Below are 23,835 nucleotides of genomic sequence, written 5' to 3'. Positions count from 1 at the left end.
CATAATTTAGATTTTGAGGTGACGTCCCCTTTCCATTCTTTAAGCCACATGGACCTGCGGGCAGAGTTAGAAAGTCTCGCTGAACGAGCGGAGAGTTTAAGAGCATCCGCTGAAGCATCAGATATAAATGAGACAGCATTTTCTAGGGTCTCAAAGGGTTTGAGGAGCTCCTCAGCGGGTGTCCCTTTGCTAATCATATCCTTAAATTCAGACATTCATACCCCTAATGATCTAGAGACTGAAGTTGCGGCCACTAGGGGCTTAAACATGGCCGTGGACGCTTCCCAGTCTTTCTTTAAGTAAATCTCTGCACGTTTGTCCATAGGGTCTTTAAGAGTGGCACAGTCCTCAAAGGGCGCATTAGCGCATTAAGTTTAGTAATCTTGGCTACTGGAGGATCTATCTTGGGAGCAAAGCCCCAGGAGTTTGATTCCTCATGGTCAAAGGGGTACTTCCTTTTAGGCTGGGTTCACACTACGTATATTTGAGGCTGTATAGCAACCAAAACCAGGAGTGGATTGAAAACACAGAAAGGCTATGTTCACATAATGTTGTAATTGAGTGGATGGCCGCCATTTAATGGCAAATATTTGCTGTTATTTTAAAACAACGGCTGTTATATTGAAATAATGGACGTTATTTACTGTTATATGGCGGCCATCCACTCAATTTCAACATTGTGTGAACAAATCCTTTCTGGGTTTTCAATCCACTCCTGGTTTTGGTAGCTATGAGGACCTGACATGAGGACCAAATACAGCCTGAAATATACATAGTGTGAACCCAGCCTTAAACTGTAAAATAAAGAAAAATAGGTATTTTAGTCATATATACCAGTTTACGCCTATAATTTTTCACCTAGGAACAGAAAAAACACACACAGCAGCCGGAAGAAAAAAATTTCTATCCGTGTTCGTGTTTAATCAAGGCCTTAATATTCTGATGAATAGGAAAAACCAGGCGTTTCTTAGGCGCGAGTTCTCCAAACACACGGTCCTGTATGGTATTGGCTTCAGGAACCTCTTCTATGCCCATAGTCTCCCTTACTGCTCTGATCAATGATTCTATATAGTCAGCAGAAGGTGATGGTGTAGCCACTTCTTCCTCCAGACCTTCTACATTAGATGGGCCTGCTTCTGGTTCGTCTATATCCAGCGATAGGACCTCATCGTCCCCTAAGGAAGATGGAGGCTGACTGTGAACAGACTCCTCCACCTCAATAATAGGGGGGATTACCGGGGCAGCCAAAGGTGACTGTGAGGCAGGTGCCGGTGCAAGTTCTGGAGGAGGAGCTGTGGTAGTGGCTGGAGCTTGAGAGGGCATGGAGGCCTGAAAACAGAGTTAGAATAAACGTACAAAAGGAGTTCCTTTTCTTTTTTTTGTGGGGGGGGGGGGGGGGGGGGAAGGAAAAAAGGCTACCTACCCTAATTTCCTTCTTTATCATGTTTTTCATGTTACGCATAAACGAGGGTCCCTGCTCCTCAAGGACTCTATTCATACAGCTACCGCAAAGCACTTTATTGTAAGAACTACTCAATCTTTTCCTACAAACGGGGCAATCTCTGCTCTTAGCATGACTCTTTTTAGTAGAACCCTCCTAAAATGAGAAAACATGGGCGATCTATTAGACATAAAAGAAAGAAAATTTTGTTGGGGAAAATCCCCTCTTACCCACTCCATACCACTGGGGCTTGAGTCATAGATAGAGTAGACTCTGATAGTTCAGCGCTTTCAGCCTCCATAGTGATCACACAGAGGTCCTGGAGGTGTAGAAAATCTCTGCAGCCGCTGTTCAGAAGCAGTAGAAAAACGCCAGGCAGCAACACTAAGAAAAGATACTGCTAGAGTACCCAGATACTGAGCACTCACCTGGCGTCCTTCTCGGCACCCTTTTGAATCTGGCGCCGAAAGTCCACGTGACCGTCTGGCTCCGCCCCACGCTGAAACGACGTCACCCTCCCGGCGCTCCACCTGAGCAGGCCGCAGGCCCTGGAAGTTGCCGAACACGCCCAGCAGAGCAACCCCCTCTCCGGCACCATCCAGCACCCATGCCGCAGGGCACCCGAACGCAGCGCTGCGGACTGGAGCATCGGACCACGCCGAGGAGGGCCAGGGGAGCTCCAGGGACCCATCTTCTGGAGGTGTCGGGAGAGGAAGCCAGACTTGGAGGCTGCTCCCCATTCGGAGCCTGACGCCGCCGGGAAGCCGGTAAGTTGTTATCCGGTAACCCCCAGTCACCTTCTTCATCCAGGGAAGGGAAGGGGAAGAAGCCCTTCCAGCTCCTGCTCCCATGGGGACAGGAAACAGAAACTGACGAGAGGAGGGGAGTTTACTTCTTTATATGATCCAGGGATTTTCTGTATCCTGTTTCCTGTCCTATGGGAGTAGGAGGTGGACCTCTCCAGGGGTGCCGTCATAGGGCGAAGAGAGAAATATGTGATTTGTACTTCATCTGGCAGGATGTGTAATCGATCAGGTGAGCATCTGCTGGTATGTTTAAGTGGAGTTTTAAATGTGAAGAAAGATGATGTTCCGCCAGAATGTTGCCACATGTGAGCAGGTGAATATGCCATGGAAAAAATCTGTGCCATGCTCCTTGCAGTACAGACAAGCCTCAATTCTATCTACAAGAGGCCGATGCTCCAGTGATGTCACTAGAGCACCGACACCAAAAGGACAGAGCGGCCACTTGTGACCGCAGGGAAAACACTTCCTGCAGCCACAAGAGTGACTGACAGGAAGGGAGCCAATGGCTCCCGCCCTGTCAGTGCTGCTGCTGCATGTAATTGTGAGCGCTCATTACAAGTGCTCATAGTTACAGTTCAGATCACAGCAGCGAGTGGGGCAGCGGCCCTGTCTAGCGGTCTTGAGCACAAGAGAAGAGCGGGGCGTGGGGCCCCCCTGGATGTTGGGGGCCCCAGGCGATTGCTTGGGGTGCTTGGTGCCAAAGACCGCTACTGCTTATAGATGGCCCCCCTCTCCCCCCTCCCTTATAGATGGCCCCCCTCTTCCCCCTCCCTTATAGATGGCCCCCTCTTCCCCCTCCCTTATAGATGGCCCCTCTCTCTCCCTCTTATAGATGGCCCCCCTATCCTCCCCTTATAGATGGCCCCCCTCTACCCCTTCTTATTTATTTATTTTTTTCAAATCAGTTTATTAAGTTTTTACAGTATCCACGGTATACAAAGGCATAACATATACGCATACAGAGAGGTATTACATAGGGACATGCAATAAAGAGCATGGTGGTGCACATAGTGTGGCTAGCTGTCACTTATTCAGCACCTATAGCAAAGGAGTAAGTGAACCCATGGATACTGGGTATATAGGAAGGGGGGGGGAGGGTTGGGTAATAGGAAGGACGGGGAACCAGGGTGCGGGATGGGAGGGGTAAGGAGCTTGACAGGTGTGTCTTGTATTGTTTCAGCAAGGCTCGCCCATAGGGAAGGTGGGAGGGGAGGGGGAGGAGTGCTGGAAGCAGGCGGGGGGGGGGGGCGGCGAGGGGGAGGAGTAATGTCATAACCAAAGAAAATTAAAGAAAATTAAACAATTTGAAGACCAATAGTGTCCAAATGAGTTCCCAGAAAGTTCCGTATCTAGTGGTAAGCTGCGGTGGGTTGTCCATGTCCATTTGTGTACACCATGTGTATAGGCCGGGGAGTAGAGTGTTCCAGGTAGCGGCGTGGAGCTTAGTCAGAGTCAATAAATCATCGGGGTAAGGTGCATGTATCGTTTAGATCAGCTTCCTGTAGTGGAGCCAAGGATGCCAGAGTTTTAGGTATGCCTCATGTGTGCCCCTTTCCCAACTCAGCAGTTCCTCTAGTCTAGCAAGATGGTCACACTTGGCTATCCACTCAGAGATTAGTGGGGCTTCCTGTGATTGCCAGTTCAGGGGGATTAGCATTTTAGCGGCAGTTAGTAATTGGGTGGGTAGATTGTACCGTTTAGGGCAGAAGGTGGCGGAAGGTAGCCAGAGTAGTATCAGTTGGGGGGTTAACTGCACATTTTGACCTAACACTGTAGAGATTGTTGTTTGTACCTCATCCCAAAAGTCCTTAATGAGGGGGCATTCCCACCAGATGTTCCTGTTGGTGCCCGCATCCCTCCTACAACGCCAGCAAAGGTCAGAGTCAGTAAGACTGGCCTTAAACAAGAAGGAAGGTGTTTTATACCATCGGGTATACAGTTTATACAAGCTCTCTTGCACTTTAACACAGCAAGAGAACATGTGGGAATGTGCTGCAAGAGTCGCCAAATCATGTGGGGCAAAGGAGAGAGATAGTTCCCTTTCCCAACCCAGTATATATGCTGGCTTGTAGGCGGGTGAGGGCTCCAGCAGGGCGTCATAGATTCTCGAGAGGAGTTTTTTCGGTAAGGGGTCAAGTGCTATTAGTTTGTTCAGCCAGCGTGGGGTTCTAATAGGTAAGTAGGTATTTGCAAACCGCCATTCCAGGGCTGAGAGATCCGCCAAAGCGAAGCTACCAGTTTTGGGGGTGTCGTCCATAGCCAAGAACATGGAATTCAGGTCTCTAAGCTGATCAGGGGCCAGCTGCTGTATGCAGGTGTCCTGGAAGTGTGACCATAACAGGGGGCGGCAATCGGTTTATTCAGGGTATATGCCGGCATCAGGGCCAATGGCAACCTTTAATATTGCTTGAGCAACTTTCAAGGTTGCATGGAGTATTGGGTATTGTGTCAGCAGGCGCAATGGAGGCACATTATGTTTCCATAGGCATATGAGTTGTGATGTTGTCAATAAGGAAAGTTCCATTTGTGCCCATGGAGGGGATGTGAGCTTACATGTTGTCACTAAGTGGCACCATCTACTCAGTACCGTGGCCTTATAATAATTGTGCAGATAAGGCAGGCCGAAGCCTCCTGCTCCGCGTTTGATGATTAAATGACGATGAGCCAGCCTAGGAGCTTTCTTAGCCCACACAAAGATGGAGAATATACGTTGGGCTGCTTTAAAAAAGGAAACTGGGACAGGTATGGGAAGGGTCTGGAAGAGGTAGAAGAATTGGGGTAGGATATTGGTTTTAATATAATTTTTACGGCCCATCCAGGACAATGGTAGGGCAAGTTTTGCAAGCGTGAGTTAAGTTTTGTTGAGTAGGGGGGTATAGTTACCGGTAAATAGTTTGGTTGGGTCTGGTGTAATATTGGTGCCCAGATATTTCAGGGAGGTGGTAGTCCAAAAGAAAGGAAAAGCAGCTTTTAGTCTATTTATTACTGTATTATAGGCGGATATATTCATAGCCCCAAACTTGCTAAAATTAATTTTGAAATCCGAGACTGTTCCAAACAGGGTAAATATCTCAACAATTTTGTGCATAGATCTGTCAGGGTTCATGATAAATAATAACAAATTATCAGCGAAGGCTGCTGTTCTATGCTCAAAATTACCAATTTTGTCTTATTTTCTGTATTAAGGCTTCTAATGTTAAAACAAAAAGGGAAGGGGATAGTGGGCAGCCCTGGCAGGTGCCATTGCTAGTGTGAAAAGTAGGGGAGAGTTTACCATTGACTCTGAGCCGGGCATGTGGGGAAGAGTAGAGGGAGAAAATAGCTGAGAAAAAAGGAGGGAGGGAAGTTAAATTTGGCGAGGACCGCTGCCATGAACGCCCAATTCACTCTGTCAAAAGCCTTCTCAGCATCAGAGAAGGACTTGTGACTTGTTGTGAGCTCTAGCGTAGGAGATGGCATTGATCACTCTAGCTGTATTGTGCTTACCTTCCTGGCCTGGGACAAAACCGACTTGTTCAGGCTCTATCAGGATAGGCAGTAACTAGAGATGAGCAAACCTCGAGCATGCTCGAGTCCATCCAAACCCGAGCGATCGGCATTTGATTAGCGGTGGCTGCTTAAGTTATAGCCCTAAGGCTATGTGGAAAACATGGATACAGCCAATGACTATATCCATGTTTTCCAGACAACCTTAGAGCTTCATCCAACTTCAGCAGCCACCGCTTATCAAATGCTGAACAATCGGGTTCGGATGGACTCGAGCATGCTCGAGGTTCGCTCATCTCTAGTAGTAACTGATTAATCCTGTGGGCCAAGACCTTCGCCCACCATTTAACATCTGCATTAAAGGGGTTATCCAGCGCTACAAAAACATGGCCACTTTCCCCCTACTGTGGTCTCCAGTTTGGGTGGGGTTATGAAACTCTGTTCCATTGAAGTAAATGGAGCTTAATTGCAAACCGCACCAGAACTGGAGACAACAGTAGGGGGAATAGTGGCCATGTTTTTGTAGCGCTGGATGACCCCTTTAATGCAGACGTGAAATGGGGCAATAACTGCCCCATTTTGCCCCCCTTCTTATAGCTGGACTCTTGTGACCGCAAGCAAAACACTTGCGGACACTACGGAATCCGGACGGTTAAGTTCCGGGTGATTCCGTGGCTCGTTCCCGTTCACTGTGGCATGCATATCCGCCGGCTCTATAGACACCATTCTATGGCCAGACCGATTCCGCTGTCCACCGAAAGAAGAGACATCTCAGTTCTTTCGGCGGAATTGGCCCGGCCATAGAATGGTGTCTATGGTATCGGTGGATAGGCGCGCCGCTGTGAACGGGTACGAGTGTTGGAATCTGCAGGAACCTACCCGCATGGATTCCTTAGTGTGAACCTACCCTATCTGCGTGCCAAATCTGGGGTCAAATGGTTCAGCCGTTTGGAAGTCTTTAAAGGACAGATGGAAAGACAGACATTCATTTTTAGTATATAGATATTTATATAAATATAGAGAGAGAGGAAATAGCCGCCCCCAAACTGCTGGTACTGCTGTGGAAGAGATCCTCACGACACGTCTGTTTCAAGGGTCGGCCTTTCTCCCAGTGCCATGGCTCTAGGCCTAGGGCACAGATGCGCTAGGCCATGTCAGTTTGACTCCCTGCTCCACCGCAGCAATAAAGGTAGTTACCGGCACTGGGAGAAAGGCAGACTCCTGAACTGGATAGTGTGTGAGGATCTCTACAACGTGGTACCGACGGTTTGGGGGCGGCTACTTGCTGGGACAGATTTGCTTAAGGCCTAAGAAAAGGCCTGGTCATTAAGAGGTTAAGCAGAATTGCAGCTCAGTATAGCACATGTTTCTGGCTACGTCAGCTACTTGTTTTTCTGGACATGCAGTTTGCATACTGTGTCCAACATTGTTACCGTTGTCTCATTTTCTATCGGCATGAGCCTTCAGCTTCTCTGTTTTGTCTGTACCATGCTCATAAGAAATGTAACACCAGTGCTACTAGGGTCAGGACAGCTGTCAGCCATGCCTCTGAGGTTGTAGTTAACACGGAGCTCCCACTCTTGTAACAATGCCAATGAGCTTTAGTTTTCTTAAAGGGGTTATCTTGGATTAAAAAAATAACAGCTTCTTTCTTGCAAAAACCATCAACAACCCGTCCCCAAGTTCTGTGTAGTATTACAATCCAGCTTCATTCACTTTAAAGTGAATGTACCACTAGACTGAATTGATAAAGTTTTCCATAGAACCTAATTGACGGTGTTACACACATTGTAACGGTGCCTTCTGTTCCTTATATTGCTGCCCTGATCCCCCGGTTTGCATATCTGTAAATGTGCTAGTTTGGTGCACCGGAGATAATCCCAGCACCCCCAAAACACCAATATTTTCTCCCCTTGATGATGCGTCCATCTGGGGACAGACTTAATTCTTAAGACAGCACGTCAAAGACAGGGGGAGATATCAGTGCACTGGGGGCACTGAGCCCACCACCAGTGCACCAAACTAGCAGATTTGAAGATATACAGATTGTTGGTATGAGGAATGGACGGTGCTGTCACAATGTGTGATGTGGTGCCGATCATGGTCTTCAATGCACCTATACGAGATTGCTCTCATAGAAATGCATTTGCAGACCCTGACTTCCGACCTGTAGAAAGAAGAGGGGTCAGAAGAGCTTTGACGTCACCGCCAGTGGAATCTGAGTGGCGCCATAGAACCACAACAAAGCTTCTCCGTGGGACACCAATCATCATAGGTAAGTATATGCACCAGCCTGCAACCTGGACTCATTTTTATCAGTATCTTTCTGTAGGTGAGGTCTCCAGAACTGGACACAGTATTCCAGATGTGGTCTCACTAGAGCTCTATACAGCAGGATAACAATCTCTCTCTTCCTACAGGTTATACCTCCCGCTATACAGCTCAGCAAACAATTTGCTTTCTCTACCGCCTGGTTACACTGGTGACTCATTTTTCGGCTTTTTAGAAATCACTACCCCTTAGCTCCATTTACACAGAAAGATTATCTGCCAAAGATTTGAAGCCAAAGGCAGGAATGGATTTGAAAAGAGGAGAAATCTCAGGCTTTCCTTTATGACCTGATCCCTGTTTATAGTCTGTTTCTGGCTTTGGCTTCAAATCTTTAGCAGATAATCTCTGTGTAAATGGACCCTAAGGGTCCTATTCCATGGGCCAAGAAGGGCCCGATCAACTATGTAAACGAGCGCCGATCTGCTAGATCATCATACTGAAATGAATGCACATTCAAGACCGCTGTTATATTGACCACCTGTTCCAAATTACGAGTTAAAAGTATTATCTTGTGCACAGAAGAACCACACTGACACACTAATGGTCATAGTGGATTTCCTTTATTTAAAGATGGCAGGTAGTGTATATATTCTAGGGGGCGTGCTTTTCTACTAAGGCTCATGTCAGTACTTTATTGGCTGAGGTCCGAAAAGAGTTACTTGCATAGCACTAGTGGTGACTTACATAAGCTTTAGGGTGCCTTCACACCTACTGGATCCGCAGCGGGTCTCACTTCTGCGGATTTGTAGCGAGAACCGCTGCGGATCCGGTACCATTCACCCCTATGATAGCACATACTCGCAGCAGGATTGACATCCCACTGTGAATATGTGCTTTAACCCCCACTGTCTGCAGCCCCGCCGTCGCATCAGCCCATCCCCGGCGCATCCCCCATCCCTGGCCGCATCCTGCAGCCGCCGAGAGCATACATTACCTGCTCGGCAGCGCGGCTGCAGTGAGGCTCCCGGCGCCGGTCCCACTCAGCTGACCGGAGCCCGCTGCGAGTATGTGCTATCATAGGGGTTATTTGATACTGGATCCGCAGCTGATCTCGCTGCGAATCCGCAGAAGTGAGATCCGCTAGGTGTGAAGGCACCCTTAAGGAATGTTAACAGCTCTACATGTTTAGAAGTTCAGCGCCATATTGTAATGGCTTCACCAAATAATGACATCCTAAATAATACCTCCCCAGCAGCAGTGCCAAACCACTACCACAGTGTGGCACAAACTATTTTTCCAGTAGTGCCAAATATCTCTCCACAGTGCCACACTAATAACTCTCCACAGCGCCAGATACCACAGTGTAGCACTATACAAGTTGCGCCAGTTAATATGAAGTTGTGCCCGCTTTTGCATTATGCCAGCGTCCACTCCTCTGGAAAGGTGGCTTTTCATGTGTTCTTGGTCACTCCTGGACTCCACATCTCTTCCCAGGGATGCTATGGCCAGCTAGACATGCCTGCCGAAGGGGAAATCTTATGCTTCACAGCAGTTGTTCTCAGAGATTGCTCTTCTTGTAAGGGGGCAAGTATCAGCTAAACAGGCCAATATTGCCCTGTGTAATAGGTCCGGCAATCAGCCAATGATTGCTGGAGGCTCCAAGGTGTCAATCAAGGGAGAGACATTGCAGCTATTCAGGTGCCTGGAAGAGCCTGGGACTCCTTGTAGCAGATAAAAGCTTTCCTCTATGTTCTGGAAGCACAGATGCACATATAAAAGGTACCATGTGTCTCCTTGCCCTAATATCTATCTAGCTGCAGTGTGGAACATGAATTACAGCTGACCCTTTCTCCACCTCCCAGCACACGCATGGTAAGGATAAGCGGCTGTCCTGCTCCCATAAGGACATGGTGTTCTAGATGGCACAGCGCGGAGCACATCCCAATGACTGTTCCTATGAGTGACCGCTGCTCCTATCAGCTCTCCCTACGCCGCACAGGGCGGATACTGCGGTAACGGGCCGCTACCTGCAGCCAGCAGTACAGGCATCAGCTCCTCGCGCTCCACCAGCGGCTAAGAACAGAGACTACTGCCGCGCGCTGACATCTCTGAGGTGACGTCACGCTTGGGCGCCCTCCCCTGGGCGGGGCTGCTGATGTATCGCGGGAAGGGGCGGGGAGCCCGGTCGGATCAGTGGGCGTGTCTCCGGCCGCGCCGGAAGCGCAGTCCTCCTCTCGGTCCGAATCTGATTGCGGCCTGTGTGGACGGTGAAGCCTGGAGCTGGAGTAGAGGCTGCACGGATACGGTGCGGGGGGAGGGACAAGGGATGGGGGGGAGCCTGGGCCCCGTATGACCCGTTCCCCAGGGAAGTGTGCGGGATAGGACAAGATGGAGGACACTTGAGGCCGGAGCGGGGGTGAGTGCGATCTCTGGGGTGATCCGGGAGCCCGGGGCCGTGTCCTCAGCGCCTGATGTCCGGGCGCGCGCGCTCTTGTTGTTTTGCCGCCGGGCCGCCCTTACTATTAGCCGCATTGTGTGCACTGGCTCCTAGGATGTGTCCGTGTAATCCCTGGCAGGATATGGGCAGCTGCACTGATTGAACTTTACAGCACAGAGCTGCTGGTGGTGCACTATGGGGCTGTGTTGTGGCCACTGCCTGGGGGTGCCCATAGTCCTGTATGTGAGGCTGACAACACACTGGGGGATGGTAGTGATGAGTGTGCCTACATGTATCTGTGGGCATGGGGCACCCACATGTAGTGCCACCATAGGCATCAGCCAGGCACCCTGTCCTTACTGTATACAGAGCCTATGGAAGTTATCTGTATGATGTGCATCAGGGGCGCCCCCTTATATAATGGCACCCCATGTATGACTTGTTACAGGCCTTACCATCACAGTGTGCTGCCCTGGTGGTGGCCATTGTGGTCGTACACATACAACAGAGAATGGGCAGGGGCTAGAGAGCCATAGCTAAGGCCTGTTATCCAGCATTGTTAGGGTCCCTTAGTAGTGGTCCTGACCAGGCTATTGTATGTAACAATATGATCAGTGTGAACAGTCCTCAATGTTCAATGCAGTTATCTGATCACCAAGGCTACCTTTATAGTGTATTGGCTGTTACATCATGGCCGAGCAGTGTCCATAGTGATCAGTGGACTGCTTGTCTATACAGAGTGAGTGTATTTGCCCTTGTTGTGCTGGTGTCTGTACATGGGATAGATGTGCACAGTATTACCCTGAGTGCTAGTATTATTGCTGTTAGAGGCCTCCTCCTCCTCCTCTGCAGTGTGTCAGGCTGTTTATACTGTGCTAGGCAGACAGACGTGACCTTTCTCCTGCCTTGTGACTGCTTCTGGTTTGAATAATCTGTGAGGCCTCTTGTGATTGTGTAAACGAAAGGAGTGTTTCCTACAGTACAATAAGGCCGCACTATAGTTCTTTGCCCTTTCTGTGCTGCAGTCTTATGTGCCTTATGTTATATGTAATTGCAGCGGTTATTCCTGACCGCTCTGTATTGTTTGGGTCAAGGAAATTTATGAATGACCATAACTTTAGCTCTCTCTGTCTGTCTAGCCCCCCTAGTAGTGAAGATCATCATTATTGTGCTCCTTTGTCAGGTGTACTGCAGTTTCTTGTTTTTTTTTTTCAGAGATTTTTATGGCTTTTTATTGAAGTACTTTTTTGGCATGTTTCATTCTTTTGAGAGCCAGGAAAAACCTAGGATGCAGACATGTAAAAATCATTGTCTCTACAGTGTATTCTATTTAGCTGTTGTTTTTTTTTTTTTTTTTTTAAAGTAAAGCAAATAATTTCTACGCTAGTTCTGTATACTTGTAGTTAGAGATGAGCGAATTTACAGTATAAACAAAGCAAATCACTTTGTTAGCTCGGCAATCTGCTTATCAGACGGTTGTCTATAAAGTCTATGCTGCTCTGTTCCGGGTGCCTGGAAAGGCTGGATCTAGTCCTGGGACACTTCTCCAAGTTTCCCAGGACTGGATCCAGCTTTTCCAGGCACCCGGAGGAGCGGCATGGACTTCATAGGCAGCAGGCTGATGAGCAGATTGCCGAGCTAACAAAGCAATATGGTCATCGCTACTTGTAGTGAAATGGCTGTAAAATTTTAATAGTTAAGGTCCCAGAGCTACATTGTATTTTGCTGGTTGTATACTACACCATGTGCCAAAAGCACTGGGGTGGAGTTTATATAAAAAAAAAAAATCTGTAGTCTGTGTAATCTGCAGTGCACCGAAATGACGTGAACTGTATATCTTATTTTTCTATAAATAGTGCTTATGTTACTGATGTTATTGTTGCCCCTTGTGAGTTTATGATGTAGCGTGTGCCCCATGTAGGCTTGTATAGATGTATGTTTGTAGCCTAGTGATGTTCAATGTCTTTAGTGCTGGCACCCATACCACCCACAGAAGGGAATGTGTAGGTGGAGGGATCTTGCCCGGCCTGTGGTATTAGGATTTATAATGATCTTATTGTTGCCCCTTGTGTGTTTATGATGTAGCGTGTGCCCCATGTAGGCTTGTATAGATGTTTGTAGCCTAGTGATATTCAATGTCTTTAGTGCTGGCACCCATACCGCCCACAGAGGGGAATGTGTAGGTGGAGGGATCTTGCCCGGCCTGTGGTATTGGGATTTATAATGATGTTATTGTTGCCCCTTGTGTGTTTATTATGTAGCGTGTGCCCCATGTAGGCTTGTATAGATGTATGTTTGTAGCCTAGTGATATTCAATGTCTTTAGTGCTGGCACCCATACCGCCCACAGAGGGGAATGTGTAGGTGGAGGGATCTTGCCCGGCCTGTGGTATTGGGATTTATAATGATGTATTTGTTGGTAAACATAGAAATGAAAGTTTTGGTTTGCCGTGACTCATTTCCTTTACAGTCAGGCCTGTGCTAGTAATCTCTGTGCTGTAGAAAGGACGCATAACCTGTAAACTCTGAAGCCATCCCTCACTATCCCAGGGATTAAACGTGGGAATCGCCGCCCCCCCTCCTTCCATCCCCCACTCCCGATTGTCTCGGCTCTCCTCTCTTTCATCCTAAGCATCTGCAGTAGTAGATTGAGTTACTACAATAATAGTGCTATCAAAGAGGCTGCAGCTGCCCCAGCCCCCTCACTCCACACTGCTTCCCTCCTTGGCTTGTTTCCTTTCTTCGTGTCTCCCTATTCGGTGTTTTTCCTTTCTTCCATTCATGATCCTCTCCCTTTTTTCCTTCTACCTCATCCTCCATCACACACCTCCCCCCTCATCGCTCCCTCGGCTCTGCTTCACTACCCAGCCCTCTGTGTGTGTATTTGTCAGCACGCTCCATGCTATATTTCTGTACCAGTGTTTTATGGGCTGGAAGTGGGTGATTCAAGGACATGAGGGAAGTGCAGTCTGCTCCGAGACATGCCAGGCTTCTTTGTGTGCACCAGGCCTGGCGAGATGGGGATAGAGAAGTCTTTTGTTCTGAGGCTAGTGTTTGCATTGTGCCCACTGTTGACCCAGCCTTCAGCATCTATAGATAAAACTAACATTGTGCTGCATATAGTACTCTCTCCATCCAGCGTGTACATATTACGTATGGGTTGGTGCAGGCTGTACGGGTAAATGCTTGATGCATTAGCTAATGCCTGCCTTGTAATGCGTAGTGTTTCCTGTATGTGGGGATTTCATGCAGGCCTGTGTGTTGTCAGGGCTCCAATGTTTATATGTGAAGGTTACGCTACTAGCTTACTGCTCAACATGCACTCTAAGGGCCCTATTACACCAAAAGATGTCTGACAGATTATTTAACAGATTTTTTCATGCAAAGTCAGGAACGGACTATAAACAGAGAACAGATTGTAAAGATAAGACTGAGATTTCTCCTCTTTTCAAATCCAATCCTGGCTTTGGCTGAAAAAATCTGTCAGACATCTTTGGTGTAAAAGGGCCTTAAAGGATTGTCCACTTCCAACACATGCCTTGCTGAAATGGCAGGTAAAGAAATATGTTCTTTAATGGGGAGTGGGGTTAACATCTATTTACATGCTAGACTAACAGCTGGTAATATAATCCATGTTCTTTTCCCTTTCCTGTTACTAATGCTACCAGTGACTACAACTGTGCCCCATCTCGCTCACTGATTGGCTGAGTGGGCATTTTTGAGTGTGGCCATGAAATCACAGGATCAGGAGCCTGGCGGGGGACTGCGAGGGCATGGGAGCTGGCAAATAGGACTTGTTTATAATGATCCCACCACCCCCTGTCCCTACTGGATATTTCAATACCCCTAATACCCCCCTAATTTTTACCTCTTTTGTGCTCTCTCTTACACAAACACACACACAGCCTAATACAGCCATAGCGCATGCCCTTATACCCACACAGCCTGCTGCTGCCATAGCGCACACGCGTGCACACACACGCAAACACGCAGCCTGCTGCAGCCGTAGTACACTGAAGATAAACGCACAATCTTCTCTTCAGAGCGCAAACACCACACTGAGGACAGAGGTTACTGCTGCACCACTTATGTCTTCTCCTCCTTCTCTATATTACACAGAATATCTTCATATTACACTGCTGCTCATATACAGGCATCCAGGAAGAGAACAGCACAGATCTCCCCCCACACTGGAGTCGGTGCTTTTTTTTTTTCTGACTCCACAGCCCTGCTTACCTTCTCCATTGTTGCAGTTTCAGTTCCTGCTGCACAGTGCTTTCTTGTTTTGCCATTGGCACAAGGACCTGCTATACCAATCCCTGGCTGCAGTGGTGTCCCCCCTCAGCCACTGGTTGTGCGAGCAGATCCTTAGCAGGTCCTTGAGCCGATACTGAGTCCAGGAAGTGTGTAGATCAGCAGGGACCTACACTGTGACCACAGCAGTGGCAGGTGAGTGATCAAGGCAAGTATAGGTTTCTGTTCTGTTTTTCAGCAGCCTGAGCTTAGTTGCACATAAAAAATAATCTGCAGAATACCCTTTACCATTGAAGTATATCATAAACCTTCATTAGAAAACACCTCAGTCAGTCATCTGGTAAGTTTTTCTTTTTTTTGTTTCCTAAACACAATCATGCACATGCAATAATTGTTTGGCCCAGCCGAGTGTTTATTTTCATGGACAGGATGGCAAATCTGACAGATTTTTGAAGCCAAAGCCAGGAACAGACTATAAACAGAGAACAGGTCATAAAGGAAACACTGAGATTTCTCCTTTTTTTAAAATACATTCCTGGCTTTGGCTTAAATTCTATCAGATCTCTCTGTGTAAACGCATCATTACATGCTCCATTCTTCTCTCCCCTGACATCATCTGTTGGGAGGCCACCATACACTATTTATATTAAAGACATCTGAACCTGGTGCCGTTGTATAAGGTTTATGGGGACCTCAAGACTCTCTACTGGCAAAATGGTGGTTGAGATGGTTGTCGATGTAATGGATTTTCACTGCCCAACCCCTTTGTTCTCATTTGGATAAGCCAGTGCCAGAATGGCTGAAAACTCTAGGTGCCAACTGCAGTGATCAACGCATGGCAGCTGCAGGCTTTTACTGTGGCCTTAAAATAATCATTTGTCTTCAACAACCTTAAGGGGCATTCCCTTGGGCATCTTCTGGGAATGAGGCCCCCCTCTAACCTGCTTGTGGCTGCCAGAGGTAGTCTGAAAGCCGAAAACGATCAGGAGGAGGGCTGCAAATTTTAAATGCGTGTTCTAAACTGAGCCCTCCACCCAGCCCAACCCTCACTACTAGAGGACTCCAGTTTTGCCTATTGTGAACAGTGGGTACCACAGTGGGCTTATTTTTCTTGCACAGCACTACTATAATATGCACACTTCTACAAATTGCTCATCCAGTGGTATTTTTAGCATATATTACCCTTCATATACATTACTCTGGCATTGACTTTAATGGTATACATAGAATATGTGTGCACATTGGCTGGTGCTTAGCTGCCAAGCACACTAAAAGGGCACACTTTGTCCATATCTGGCCCATTTTAACAATCCCAATATATGTAAGTGATAATAAAAATCCCCTCTCCAAACATCACACAGGTTGTTGCTATAGTCCTGTGGTTTTTATTGATTCATAACCAGCAGCGTGGACAGAAATCCCATGTTCCTAGGCAAATCCATGTAACTAAGCTAGTGTGCAAATAACTTTCCTGAACGTCACAATAATAGCTATAAAACACGGCGTGTGTATGATCATGTATGTGTTAACAGAGTGTCTGTCAGGCTAGTGTTAGGCGTCCATGTCACCTTTATGCTTGATATAGGATTGTGTGTTACTGCAGACACAGGATGGTTCTTCCTGAGCTGACATAATTATTTCTCTGCTTGTCCTGTATAAAGCCTACACATTTGCCCAAGTAGGGCTAACCCCCGTCTGCCTAGTCTTTTCATTGGCGTGACCCCTTCATCACCCTTCCGGAAGTATGATCCAGGCCACCAGGTCAAAGATTCAGTCTTTCATAAGCAAGTCACCATCTGGCATGAAGAGCTGAAGGGCTCCAGGATTAACCTCTTAAATGCTGGTGCCACCACGGTACCATCTTTTAAGTAAAGAAACTGGTTAAACATGTTTCATTTTGTTGTCCTGTATTATGTTAGGTAAGAGGCCAGGATTTTCTGGTGCGTCCTCCTTTACCACACAGCGTCACCATGTTCATTTCTGTACTACATTTTTTTTAGTTGTGAGCAGTGGAAACATTGTGTAGGTTCCTTTGCCCCTTTTATGTTGGTGAGTTTTGCAGCCTTTGTACAACTACTTTTGCACAAGGATATGAACTCACATGAGTTGCTTTAGGCTTTTTTTTTTCTGACATTGTGTAGGTTAATTTTAGTACTAACAAGGAATCCTGACACTGAAGACTTCTTGGGTGGCATGACTTTCAGTAATCACTTCATGTACCACTTTGCCCCAAAGGTGTTTGTAGATGTGTCCATAGAGGAATGCTGCACAATACCCACTGGAATCCAACATGCCGGGCTTAGTCTGCGCAGGGTCCTTGGTGTCAGCCTGGTCTTTCCAGTACTTGTAATGTAGTGTCGCCTATTTCCTATTTTATTTCCTGTTACCGCTGAGCTCTTTCGGCACCAAAGGTCACTTATGTCAAAGCTAAGTGATAGGTACATTACTGTAAGCATATACCGGAAGGTGTGACCTTGTTTAGTTGTCTGCCAATGAGTATATCCATAAATAAAAATAGAAAACCATCTAAAATGTTAGATGCTGATAGCAGATTTCTTTTACCCCGGCTGATAATACCCTGTGAGTGTTCATAGGAACATTATTCAACCGATAATCGGTAAACAGTCCAGTGATCAGCTGACTGGAGAGCAAACGCCCACCCGTCAGATGATTAGATTTTTTATGTGGCCGGTAAAACTTTCTGTATCGGCCATAAATCTCTGTAAATCGTCTGTGCGATTTATTAAAAAAAAAAAGGATCTTTTTTTGATGTTTATGGTTTAGTAGCCAGGGAAGTTACATCCTGATTAGTTATCCGAACTAGGGTATCCAACAGGATGTAGGATCAGATACGTTATTGAAGAGGCTGCATTTCAACGTCCCATAAATTGCTGTGGAACCTGTTCAAAACTTCCTGCTACTGTACTGACACAACCGCACAGCACAGTAGCAGAAAGATTTGAGTAGGTTAAGAACTCCCGGCACCATAATAATACATAGATGCCGGTCCATAGGTGTCCATAAATTACAGAACATGGGAATGCAGCCTTTTAAGGCCCTATTCCACCAACAGATCTGACGACAGATTATCTGCCAAAGATTTGAAGCCAAACCCAGGAGTGGATTTGAAAAGAGGAGAAATCCAGTCTTTCCTTTATGACCTGTTGTCTGTTTATAGTCTGTTCCTGGATTTGGCTTCAAATCTTTGGCAGATAATCTTTCGTCAGATCTGTTGGTGTAATAGTACCCAAACTCAGGAACAGAATATAAGAGAACAGGTCATAAAGGAAAGACTGGATTTCTCCTCTTTTCAAATCCACTCCTGGGTTTGGCTTCAAATCTTTGGCAGATAATCAGATCTGTTGGTGGAATAGGGCCTAGAGCTAGCTACATTATTCCAGGTGTAAAGACACTATTTGGCTGGGTTCACACTATGTATATTTGAGGCTGTATTTGTGAGGCTGTATAGCAACCAAAACCAGGAGTGGATTGAAAACACAGAAAGGCTCTGTTCACATAATGTTGTAATTGAGTGGATGGCCGCCATTTAATGGCAAATATTTGCTGTTATTTTAAAACAACGGCTGTTATATTGAAATAATGGCCGTTATTTACTGTTATATGGCGGCCATCCACTCAATTTCAACATTGTGTGATCATAGCCTTTCTGTGTTTTCAATCCACTCCTGGTTTTGGTTGCTATGAGGACCTGACTTGAGGACCAAATACTGCCTGAAATATACGTAGTGTGAACCCAGCCTTAAAGTGTAAAGGTGCGTTTACACGAAACGATAATTGGCTCGATCGTACGATAAACTATGTCAAAGTAACGATTTTTTTTCCATAACGATCAGCGTTTAGACTGTACATTATATCGTACAGAAAATCGTTTTGCGGTCGCTTAAGCCTATCTCACACATTGGTTAAATCGGCGATCGACTGTTTACACAGAACAATCTGCGAGTTTTTTGTGAACGACGATTTGAGAACATGTTGATTATCGTTTGAATTCGATTGTTATCGCGCAAATTTGCACGATGATCGTTACGTGTAAACGCACCTTTAAGAGATTAATATTAAGAGATTATTTGCCAGATCAGGTAGATATCTCTCCGTGTGATAGAGCCAGCAATCAATGGATGAGCAAGCAGACACATACTCATCGGCTGATCGTGCTTCTTCAATATGTTTAAAAATAATCTGTCTGCCACACATCTCTCTGTGTATTAGGAGATGTGTAGTCGATGGCTGATTAAAGGAAAGGGCTACATGAATATCACTAGCGATGTTCCTGCACCCTTGGTCTTAGATTGTCGAGCTGTCTAATAGAAGTCTTTGGCCGATTGGCGCTATATGCAGCTAGTGTCAGGCCATCTAATACAGCCCTAAAGGTGGCCAAATGGAAATTAATGACAAGTTTTCACCACACCCTTACTATATATAGGTATTAGGTCTGTGTCTTGTAAAGAGCTGTGTGCCTGCACGGATGTAGTTTTTAAACCTAATCAATGTGTACCATATAAGTTTAGCATGAAGGTCAGAGCATGCCGCAGATTGTGGAATCTTAAGCATGTTAATTCTCTTTTGGAAAGGTTGCAGATTTTCACAGTGTATTTTAACAATGTAGTCCATATGGTACACGTCAGATCCTGCTCCATCACATGCAAATTTGTCTTGGGTTAATGGAAACTACCCACTGTCTGATTTTCCTATGTGTTGCAGCTATGTACTATATAAGTCATAAAATACGAGTCCCTTAAGATGGCGGGCCCATGCCCAGTATGAGCGTAAGTTTGCAGATCAACACTCATCTCTTGAGCCTTTTACACTTTTATGAACACACAACCTTACACGGCTTGGTAATTGTGCAACAGGGATACATGAATAATTGCTGGGTTTGGTGGCCCCCTACTTACGTTATCGCCAGCAGCACACACACTCATGCCATTTAGGGTGCCTTCACATGTACAATATTGCAGTGGATTTTACGCTGTGAGTTCTGCAGTGATATCCGCTGTGATACTGTGTACTTACCTGGCCTGCCCACTTAACCCATCAGCTACTGGGCTAATACGTTACCTGCCCACGCTCCCGTCTGATTCTTCGGCTCCTGGCTTACCTACGTCCTGCTCAGCCAATCAGTGGCAGTGATGGGACAGCGCACTGATTGGCTCTGTGGGATGTCAGGGACCTGGAAAAGCAGGCCGGAATATGAGCAGGTAATGTATTACCCTGGCAGCTGATGGGTTAAGTAGGCCGTGGCTACATTCTCGCAGCGGAATGAAAATCCTTATACTGTTGATCACTCAATGATCGGTGGGGTGCTGACACCCGGTGAACAAGGCCGGTAGCAGTTGTCTGCATTTACTGTGTAGTGGTCGGACCTGCTTACTACAGTTACAGGTCGCCACTGCTACACAGTAAATGGAGTCAACTGCTTGGCAGTGTACACCTGGACCCCCACACTGATCTGTATGTTTTGCCTAGAAAACCCCTTTAAGTCACTGTTAGTGCACTAATCTTGTATAGAAGCTTTGGTTTATCTTACATTTACTGAAAAGTACCTTGGATGAAGCTAGAGCAGCCTTGGTGTTTCTGTTTTTAGCTGAAAAACAATCACATATCTTGTTCGATCTGGATAATTGTCTGTGATTTTACTACAGCTAAGCCTTGGGGCTACATGGCGACAGTAAGGGTCCATTTACACAGAAAGATTATCTGACAGATTATCTGCCAAAGATTTAAAGCCAAAGCCAGAAACAGACTATAAACAGAGATCAGGTCTTAAAGGAAAGCCTGAGATTTTTCCTCTTTTCAAATTAATTCCTGGCTTTGGCTTAACATTTTTGGCAGATAATCTGTCAGATAATCTTTCTGTGTAAATGGACCCTTATGGTGCGTTTACACAGGCAGATTTATCTGACCAATTTTGGAAGCTAAAGTCAGAAATGGACTTAAAAAGACAGGGAATCTTAGTCTTTCCTAGTGTAAACGCACCATAAGAGTGCGTTTACACAGAAAGATTTATCTGACAGATTTTGGAAGCCAAAGCCAGGAATGAATTTGAAAAGAGGATAGATCCCAGTCTTTCCTATATGACCTGTTCTCTGTTTATAGTCTGTTCCTGGTTTTGGCTTCAAAGATCTGTCAGATAAATCTGTCTGTGTAAACGCAGCATTAGTCTAATCCAAGTTGTGTGGCCAAAATATTTTGTGCGGCTTGTGTGCAACTTTACTACAACTTTACTACATTAGAGATTTGACAACTGACTTGCATTTAGGTCTATAGCTGCAAAAATGACATGCGATCTGTGACTAGATAATCTATAGGGATACATTTTTTTTTTGTCTCTGTCACAATCCGATGCCATTCACTAACATTAGTTGCACAACACAAAAATAACACGTTGCACCTAAAGTGGCCATATAACCCTAGCCTGATGCTTTTGATGGTCCATAGGTGTAATTGTTTGGATTACAATTTTTTTTTTTTTTTTTGATGGTCAAAGCTCTTCTGGTATACTCACTAGTAGTAAACACACTAAATAGTCTAGGGAAGGCAAAATATTCTGTATGAAAGTTCAAATGAGTCTCAGTATGGAAGCTGTTGTAATTCAGTTTGTGACCAACAGATGGGGATGTATTCCCAATCGCGTTTTAACACCTGTGCATGTGACCACAATATGTACACCTAGTAAATGATCATGGAGTCCAACTTCTGGGATCCCAGCCAATCCTTGGAACGTAGCTCTGTGTTTTATTGCCTGCACAGTGGTGCTACCTCACTGCCTAGTGGTGCAGGTAATTGCACACCACCCTATTTACTTGAATGGAAAAGCAGTGGAATACCCTGCCCAGTGGTTGACTGCAGCCCCCCACTACCGGATAAAACAGTAAGGGGAACTCAGCACTAAACTAGCAGTGCAGCCTTCTCTTAATACTTGATACTAATGGGGCCCAGAGGTCATGCCTCTAATCATTATAATGTGATAGCATGTGCCTTCACCTTATAATATAATAACCCTTTAGCAAAAGAGAAAACTACCCCCGGCCCCCACAAGTCAACAGTTTATTTTGTATGTAGAATTACATTAGCTCATGTGCTTGTGTATTTTTACAGGTATTCTTCTGTGCACATACTTCAGTATTTTACTATAAATATAAAGACTTTGTCTGCTATTTTCTGCGTGTATAAATCTATTTTCTGCATAGTGTAAATGACTTTTAGTGACACTCCTTGTTTTTGGTTTGCAGTTACAATGCCTTCTCTTCAAAGATCGAGTGTAGTTCAGTAACCTCAGACTCCTGTTTTTGATCTGTCCCTGAAATTGGTTGAAGCGCACCGATTCCAGGCTGGAGAGGAGAGAGGCTGGCAAGCCATCCCGACCTGGAAAAAACCTAAGGCCTCAGGAGGGTGTGCATACTTAAGATGTCCTTGAGCAGTGGCGCACCAGGAGGGAAAGGTCTGGACACAAATCCTGTGGAGACCTATGACAGTGGTGATGAATGGGATATCGGAGTGGGCAATCTGATCATTGACTTGGATGCGGATCTAGAGAAGGACCAGCAGAAGCTTGAGATGTCAGGATCTAAAGAGGTGGGCCTGCCAGCCCCTAATGCAGTGGCTACTCTGCCTGATAACATTAAGTTTGTGACACCTGTACCTAGTGGTCAAAGTAAAGAGTCAAAATCTAAATCTAAGAGGAGCAAAAGTAGCAAAGATGGAGGTAGGAGTAGCCAGACCTCCTCTGGACTTTTCCCAACTGGAGAAGCAAGTAAAAAGGAAGTGTCAGGACGTTCTTCAGATAATGGGGGTAACTCAGGAGTTCCCTCTTCCGCAGCAACTCCTTCCAAGGGAGGAGAGAAATCTGGTAAAGCAGCCCGCAGCTCATCTAGTTCTAAAAAAGAAAGCGGAAAGGCCAAAAAGGACAAGAGTGAGGTACCTGGTGCAAGCGGGGACAAAGAACCCATTGGAGTTCTACAGCCGCCCCCTGGAGTTGGGGGTCGCGGAAACTCTGTTCAGGACACTATCGGAACTGCAGTGGAACAGATGGGTGGGGGAATTGCAACGGACAGTGGAAATGCGCTGAATGTTATAAAAACGGAAAATGAGGACCCTGAGCTGGATAATCGAGGACTGAAGAAGGTCAAGGCTGAAATGGTGAGTGTGTAATAGTTCCATTATATATGAAAACATGTTGCGTAAACTGTGTTCAAATTTCAACTAAAGATGGTCACCCTGCTTGCCATGTGCAGGTTTATAGCCATTTACAGGATAAGTTGGTTTACACTACATGGTTTCTATTTATATTCTGCTACTGTGGCCTGTTCAATGAGCTGATCAGTGGTGGTACCTGCAGACATTTCTTTTTATTAATTATGCGAACATATTCTGCCAATATTAAAATCAGAAAAATATACATGTTTTATTTGATTCCTTCTAGTGTTCATTTGTACTTTTAATACCATTGTATATAGCCTGTATAGGGATCATTGTGAAGGAGTCTTGGTTTTTGCAGAAATATCACTAGTGTCTGCAGCCGAGAATAAGTTACGTGCATTGTTAGTCAAGTTATGGTCCTAGATGCATTTATATACTTTAGATCTATTTGGGTGCTATCATTACATTGTAGTCTTTTCTATTATCTATGAGGATTTAGGTTAATGGTAAATGCACACTGATTTTCCACATGGAAATTGGCATGGGAAATCTGTGATAGATTACTTACAACGTAGACACAATTTCTAAATTCTCAGTTACTGATTGGAAATTTTCTTTACTGAAGTTGACCTGTAAAACGGGTTTTAACATCTGCAGCATGTTAATTTATCTTGTGCGATTTTCACCATTTAAATTAATGGAGGAGGTAAAATCTGCACAGAGTTTCCTGTGGATTTGCTTTGGATTTCATTTTCTGTATGTAATCCGTCTTGTGTCCATTACCAGACGGACTACTGTGCACGGACGGTGTCCTGTGGACTGAACCTTAGATTACTTATGATGTTGGGAGTTCTGATATTGTTTGAAAGTTCACGCTACTGTACTGAAACAGCTGCAGGACACTGTCCGTGCACAGACTTGTTTCTGTGGACGTGTATGTTACCTCTAACACGTCTCATATTGTGTATTAGGCCATGTTAG

At 45.8% G+C, this 23,835-nt stretch overlaps 1 protein-coding gene across 2 annotated transcripts in view; it reads left to right on the top strand.

Moving 5' to 3' along the window:
- The first annotated feature begins 10,196 nt into the window (after positions 1 to 10,196).
- ZNF609 (zinc finger protein 609) overlaps positions 10,197 to 23,835 on the top strand; it is a 60,540-nt gene continuing 46,901 nt past the window's right edge. The window contains exons 1-2 of one of the 2 annotated variants that reach the window (XM_069981552.1): positions 10,197 to 10,420; positions 21,948 to 22,854. In XM_069981552.1, the coding sequence (XP_069837653.1) occupies positions 22,123 to 22,854 (732 nt within the window). In that variant the 5' untranslated portion in view covers positions 10,197 to 10,420; positions 21,948 to 22,122. The remainder of the gene's footprint in view (positions 10,421 to 21,947; positions 22,855 to 23,835) is intronic. The other variant, XM_069981562.1, reaches the window with a different exon arrangement.

This window comes from Dendropsophus ebraccatus, chromosome 1 (genome assembly GCF_027789765.1).
Source record: "Dendropsophus ebraccatus isolate aDenEbr1 chromosome 1, aDenEbr1.pat, whole genome shotgun sequence".
Classification (NCBI taxonomy): domain Eukaryota; kingdom Metazoa; phylum Chordata; class Amphibia; order Anura; family Hylidae; genus Dendropsophus; species Dendropsophus ebraccatus.
The sequence above is the reverse complement of the archived record's forward strand: the minus strand, read 5'-3'. Positions and strand labels throughout refer to the sequence as shown.